The sequence below is a fragment of the Coenobita brevimanus genome, chromosome 31 (genome assembly GCF_032717465.1).
Source record: "Coenobita brevimanus isolate Jiangsu-jjx chromosome 31, ASM3271746v2, whole genome shotgun sequence".
Taxonomy (NCBI): domain Eukaryota; kingdom Metazoa; phylum Arthropoda; class Malacostraca; order Decapoda; family Coenobitidae; genus Coenobita; species Coenobita brevimanus.
This window is the reverse complement of record NC_136984.1, coordinates 30050190-30057291: the sequence shown is the minus strand read 5'-3', so window position 1 is coordinate 30057291 and position 7102 is coordinate 30050190. Positions and strand designations below refer to the sequence as shown.

The window sequence follows — 7102 nt, the reverse complement described above, 5'->3', positions numbered from 1 at the left end:
AGTTTTTGCCCAATACAGGAAATATGACGTCACTAACAACAACTTCCGCCGAGAGAGAGAGAGAGAGAGAGAGAGAGAGAGAGAGAGAGAGAGAGAGAGAGAGAGAGGAGAGCTGGAGTTCCGACCATCCACTCACTTTATGTAGTTCTTTTCAGTTGACTCTAAGTGACAAGCCAAGCAGTGTGCAAACCAGGAAACCATTTATTACGCTGGGTGGTAACCATATCAAATGACGCCTGGATGTCAAGTGGGTTAGGGCGGTTGAAGTGAGGGGTGTTTGGAGTTTATTTAGCGCTGTTACTGCCGCTCAAGGAAGAGTGAGGCTGGTCAGCAAAGGGTAGCCTAGCAGTGAGCCATGGGTAGCAAAGGATGGATGGATGGCTAAGTCCATTTTATAACTATTACTACTACTACTACTACTACTACTACTACTACTACTATATTATTATTATTAATATTATTATTATTACAGCTACCGGTATAATACTATTACTACTACAACTATCATTATTATATTTTACTGCTACTACTACTACTACTACCACCACTACTATACTACCACCAATGTTACTACTACTACTACTACTGCTACTATCACCACCACTACTACTACTACTACTACAACCACCACCACCACCACCACTACTACTACTACAACCACCACTACTACCACATTCATTTCATCCGGTGACGTTGTTGTTGTTGTTGTTGTTGTTGTTGTTGTTGCCCTTTTCGCCTATAAACGTGCACCCAGTGGACTGCAGGCTGAAGTTACCCTCTTCCTGCACTCCACGATAACCGTTTAGCTGCTAGTGATCGAGCTGACGATTGTGTGTCGCAGTAGTAGTATTTGAAGTGATGATAGTAGTAGTAGTAATAGTGGTAATAGTAGTAGTAGTAGTAGTAGTAGTGGTAATAGTAGTTGTTGCTGTTGTATCAGTAGTAGTGGTGGTGGTGGTGGTAGTGGTAGTAGTAGTATCAGTAGTAGTAGTGGTGGTGGTGGTAGTGGTAGTTGTAGTATCAATAGTAGTAGTGGTGGTGGTGGTAGTGGTAGTTGTAGTATCAGTAGTAGTAGTGGTGGTGGTGGTGGTAGTGGTAGTTGTAGTATCAGTAGTGGTGGTGGTGGTGGTAGTGGTAGTTGTAGTATCAGTAGTGGTGGTGGTGGTATTCGTAGTTGTAGTACCAGTAGTAATAGTGGTGGTGGTGGTAGTAGTAGTTGTAGTATCAGTAGTAGTAGTAGTGGTGGTGGTGGTGGTAGTGGTAGTAGTATCAGTAGTAGTAGTGCTAGCAGTAGTAGTGGTAGTGGTGGTGGTATTAGTAGTAGTAGTAGTAGTAGTAATTGTAGCAGCAGTAGTATAAGTAGTAGCAGTGGTGGTGGTGGAAGTAGTAGTAGTAGTGGCAGTAGTAGTAGTAGTAGTAGTAATAGTAGTAGTATAGCCGGGCAGTAAATCCGACTGATTTTGAGATGAAGGAAGAAATAAGCAGCACTACATCAAGTGAGTGGATGATACTGGCCAGCACCTAACACCATACCCAGCTCACTCATTTAATGCCCAATGGTCCTCCTCTTCTTCCTCTACGTGTAATATCCCCATTTCTTTTTCACATTTTTTTAAACTGCCGAAATTATGTTACTGCTCACGCCATTTTTTGTTTATTTATTTATTTGCAGTTTCGTCTTCGTCCCTTCTCAGAAATACTCGCACGGAGGCCCAGTACTGTTCTATAGATCGTATTATTATCACTGTCATCTCTGTAAACAATTCATAGCCTTCATCTCATTTACAATCCATCTTTAGTTTGAAATAATCCTGTACCGTATCCTCCCTGCTGCTTACTGTGTACCGTTACTCGCAGTCCTTCATGTATGCAACAGATCAACTCTGGAACTGTCTCCATCTGCCTGTGTCCTTCTGTCGTCCTCTGTTTCCTGCTGTCTTCCTCTGTCTGTATATCCTACTGTCTTCCTCTGTATATCCTACTGTCTTCCTCTGTATATACTACTGTCTTCCTCTGTCTGTATTTCCTACTGTTTTCCTCTGTCTTTATTTCCTACTGTCTTCCTCTGTATTTCCTACTGTCTTCCTCTGTCTGTATTTCCTACTGTTTTCCTCTGTCTGTATTTCCTACTGTCTTCCTCTGTATTTCCTACTGTCTTCCTTTGTCAGTATTTCTACTACTCTTCCTCTGTATTTCCTACTGTCTTCCTCTGTCTGTATTTCCTACTGTCTTCCTCTGTCTGTATTTCCTACTGTCTTCCTCTGTCTGTATTTCCTACTGTCTTCCTCTGTCTGTATTTCCTACTGTCTTCCTCTGTATTTCCTACTGTCTTCCTCTGTCTGTATTTCCTACTGTCTTCCTCTGTCTGTATTTCCTACTGTCTTCCTCTGTATTTCCTACTGTCTTCCTCTGTCTGTATTTCCTACTGTCTTCCTCTGTCTGTATTTCCTACTGTCTTCCTCTGTCTGTATTTCCTACTGTCTTCCTCTGTATTTCCTACTGTCTTCCTCTGTATTTCCTACTGTCTTCCTCTGTATTTCCTAGTCTTCCTCTGTATTTCCTACTGTCTTCCTCTGTCTGTATTTCATACTGCCTATGACCTCCAGTCAAGGCATATCAAAATGAAAATATCTTGAATTTGGCTGTTATATTGTTTTTATTTTCCTAATTGGAGGGAACACTTGTGCTGGCCTTTGGTTCCTTCTTCCTTGCATAGAATACATAATGCCACAGGATCGTTGCTACCTGGCACTTCGATTTTATTCACTCACTACACTGCGTCATCTGCTTTTGTAAACAAGTAGGCCTATACCCAGATTTTCAAGCGTTTATTATTATCATTATTTTAGCATCAACAAATATTTAGGCACTAGAACACGGGTCTTGGTCATTATCATTTATATATATATTCAGATGAGAAGAGGACCCAACACTGAATCCTGTGGTACTCCGGTTGTAACGTTTTTACCAGAAAGAACCCCGCTTACTACGCGTATATTTGACACTGATCCAAATATTTATCCAGCAATAAATAAATGAATTAGTTACTAGGGCTGAATAGGTTGGGAGCATGCATTTTACACTACGCAGTTCTTCACACCTAAATTTCACATACACCCTCTTGGACCCAAACTCAAGATTACCTGGGCAACTAACAGCTTACCTAGTGGTGTGGTGAGGTGTAGGGAAGGTGTGGTGGTGATGTGGTGGAGATGTGGTGAGGAGGATGTGCGAGTCTACCTGTCTGTGTGTTGTGGTGTGGCCATTGTGGGAAGCATAGTTGCCAAATGTCCACCTAACAACATTCCTACTAAGAGACTTTAAAATTAGCGTAGGTAAGTATCGTAATAGTGAGGGAGTTAATGAAGCCAATATAACCTCTCCAGGTCCAAAAAATCCTCCCAGAGCAGAATACAATCGTCTGGAAATGAGAGAGAGAGAGAGAGAGAGAGAGAGAGAGAGAGTGGGAGGGAGGGAGGGAGGAAGGAAGGGAGGGAGAGGCGCCGAATGAAAGGGAAATGCGAGTTGCCAAATATCACATGAGACCCTAAAGATTAACACCGATCTATTTGAATTTAGGAAAGTGACTAAGTAATCGAGGGGTAAAAAAAAAAAATGGTCTATGTAACACCTCAAATCTGAAATATCTTCCTGGAGTTTAATAAAATACAGAAGTGGCGGGAAATGAATATAGTAAAAAAAAATCGCGGCATGGAAAGGAATGTGTAGTGCCATGTTTCGCTGGAGATGTCAACTGGTCACGTATTTACCTGTTTAGGCTGTTTGTTATTATGCGAAGAGTGAGTGGTAGGAGCCCCTGGTCCGTATTCTCGTCCCTAACATCTCTTCCTTAACGATTTATCTATGGATACGGCTGGTTAATATCAAGTTCTATGTTATTGATGCAAAGGATGGCGATATTGGAAGCATGTCTGATGAACAGGACAGGAAGGTGTAATAAACAAAACAGATCGCTTATCCTACATTTATCGTCAACACTCATTACCGTGCACTTCTGGCTTATATATGCACATCATATCCTCACAGCCTATGTCTTACACTGCCTAGCAACAGTCGCAAATGTACTACTCAAGCCACTGTAGAAAACATCTATGAAGGACATGTATAAAATAAATAAATAACTGAAAATAGTGGAGAGAGAGAGAGAGAGGGGGGGGGGTCGCGTTGGTGGGTTTTGGGGCTACACTCAGCGACCCTATACGACCCAGTGGTAAGGCGATGCAATGTCAACACCCAATTAAGGCTGCGGCTGACCTGTGCTTACCTATGAATGCTTACCCATGAATAGCTAGTGGGAAATAAGATGTGCACTCCTTGCGTGCCCCCACCTTTAAGACACCTGTTGCCCAGTGTATTTGTCACAACGGAACTTAGATGTGGCTGTTGTGGGTGCTGTGACTATATTCTCAGGAAGTGAGTGCCAGTCATCAGTCACTCTTATTGCAAACCAGTTGTCTTTTAGGGTCGTTCTCCAGTGGTCTGGCTTTGAGAGATTTAAGGAGTGTCCTCTCAACTGGTTTGTGCTGAGTCTGAAGAACTTAGAGGAAGGAATGTCTTCATATCCATGGATAGGCTTGAAGGTTTTGATCACATCCCCTCTCTTCCTTCTTTCACTTAACGTTTGAAGTTCGAGTTGCCTGCATCTCTCCTCGTATGGTAATCTCTCCAGTCCTGGAACCAGCTTCGTGGCTCGCTGCTGCATTCTCCAGTGTCTGGATATCTTTCATTAAATATGGCGACCAACACAGCTCTCCATAGTCAAGAACAGGACACACCAACGAGAGGTAAAGTGGTACAAAGACTTCATTACCCAAGGCAGTGAAATGTCTTTTGATGACTCCAAGTCTACTGTTGGCTTCCCTGCTGCCTGTGCAACGTGTTATGAAGGCGTCATGTGCGATGCTATCAGGATTACTAGTTCTTTTTCTAAGGTGTATTTTTCAAGTGTTTTATTGCCCAGTTGATAGTTGGCCCCGGGATTTTTGTGTCCTGTGTGCATTGTCCTACACATGTGTGTTAAAGTTCAACAACCACGTGCCACTCCACTCGTCCAGTCCCTACATGTCACTCTGCATTGCCTTGATGTCTTCATCTGACCCAATAACTTTGTATATTTTTTGCATCATCTGCAAACAAGCTGGCTGTAGATTACAAATTTGAGACCAAGTCGTTGATACATGTGATGAAGAGGATGGGTCCGAGCACAGGGGGAACTCCATTCAACTGGCAGCCAGTCTGATGCCTCATTTCTGATGGACACCCTGTGGAGTCTGTCCGAAAGAAAGCTCTTGATCCAGCCTAAGACTTTCCCTGTTATTGCCACTGCCTCAAGCTTGATGCACAGTCTTTGGTGGGGGACCCTGTCAAAAGCTTTTTCACAGCCTAAGTAATTGACATCAGCAAATTTGCCATGATCTGCTGCATTAATGAGATCGTCCTGGTAGCAAGGCATATTTGTCAGACAGCTCCTGTTGCATCGGAAGCCAGGCTGTTCCATGGCACATGGTTTACAATTTCCTGTCAAATGATACTCTAATATTTTGGAGTCTGTGCTGGTCAAGGACAATGGACGGTAATTTAGGAGTTCAGTTTGGCTGCCCTTCATGAAAATGGGTGAGATGTTGGCCCTCCTCCAGTCACTGGGAACTTCACCAGCCTAGAGAGATGAACAAAATATGTCGAGTAAAGGGTCACATAATATGTCAACAGAAGCTTTCAAGACGCTGATGACACACCATCCAGTCCTGGCCCTTTGCTGGGGTCAAGTCAGACAGCTTCTTCTTTACCTCCAGTTGGCTTATATCAGTTTGTGTGATCTTGGGTCCCTGGAATGTAGCATCAGGAGATGGGCTGGTCCACTTAGATCTTCTTTAACGATGACTTTGTTGAAAGCCTTATTCATTATCACTGCAGTCTCTTTGTCATCCTCAGTTAGTGTATCATGGGTTGTGTTTATTCTGGTGACGGTCTCCTTGATATTGGGCTGCAAATGGACATGTGCCTAGATATGTTTTGAGTTGTTGAATCTTTGGCCACTTTCTTCTCATACTCGTACTTGGCAGCCCTCACTTCCCTGGTAGCTTTGTTTCTCCCTGCGTTGTACAGCACAGGTCGCATTTTTCAGGTGTTTTTCTGGCCCCGTTTTTTCTCCCATGCTTCCTGCTTCCCCTGAATCAGTATCCGCAGGCGCCTGTTCATCCAGTTGGGTTTTCTTGATGATTGTTTGTTTTTGTTTGTTGGTACACAGTCTGCTACAATTCTTTCATGTTTTTTCAGAGATACATTCCATTTTTCCTGGACAGTTTTGCCAGAGAATGGAAGTGCCCACTCAACATCAGGGAGTAATTTTCTCATTTTAGCAATGTCTGACTTGTGGTAAATTCATTTGATTTTATTGGCCTCGTGTTCCTGTGGCTTGGCATCAACAGCAAGGAAAAAATTCAATACGGCATATTTGCTATGGCCTGGTGGTGCTAAGTACTTCAGGTCATTCATCTCGCAGTCAGTCTTGGTGATGATGAGGTCCAGTCTGGATGGGTTGTCTGTCTCGTGCAGCTGGGTCTTGTCATGTACGTGTTGGGTCCAGAAGTTGTCATTCACAGCCTCCAGGAAACTGTGAACCTCACCATAGTTCTGGCAGCCGTTCATTACTCTGTTCTCTTCCCAAATAATGTCACTAAAATTAAAGCTTCCAGTGACTAGAATCTGTTTTTTGTACTTTCTTCACTTACTCTGATGAGATCATAGATTTTTTTTTTATTACTGTGTACTGGGGAGGATGGGGTTCTGTATACAGAGCCTAATACTATGCTCATGCCTTCCTTACTTTTTATTTCACACCAGACTGACTCTTGTGCTTCGTGATCTTGTAGACTCGATGCCGAAGACTCATCCACGACACGCTCCTTCGTGACTGTTATCGCTACTCCTCCTCCTGGGACGTTTGGATATGTCTGTCTTTCCTTATTATCGTGCAGGGATTTACCTCAAACAAGCTGGTATTCAACCTATCTGTATTGTACTTAGCATCTGTGAAAAAGAGGAGGGCTGGATTCTCTTCCTCTATTAAAGCCACAAGTTC

General features: G+C 43.1%; 2 protein-coding genes across 2 annotated transcripts in view; both read right to left on the bottom strand.

Annotated features, from left to right (window-relative positions):
• The window catches only part of LOC145395534 (uncharacterized), a 14076-nt gene extending 10826 nt beyond the window's left edge, over window positions 1–3250 (bottom strand). Inside the window, exon 1 of the mRNA XM_080269142.1 lies at window positions 3164–3250. The gene's annotated coding sequence lies outside the window, so the exon portion shown is untranslated. The remainder of the gene's footprint in view (window positions 1–3163) is intronic.
• Window positions 3251–4351: 1101 nt separating this feature from the next.
• On the bottom strand, window positions 4352–4723 carry LOC145395533 (uncharacterized). The gene has a single exon (XM_080269141.1). It carries the CDS (start codon window positions 4721–4723, stop codon window positions 4352–4354), a length of 372 nt encoding a protein of 123 aa, XP_080125267.1.
• Window positions 4724–7102: the final 2379 nt, after the last annotated feature.

What these genes read in the sequence shown, in the direction of transcription:
- LOC145395533 (XM_080269141.1), bottom strand. Translation starts at nt 4,723, where the DNA reads ATGCAGCAGCGAGCCACGAAGCTGGTTCCAGGACTGGAGAGATTACCA.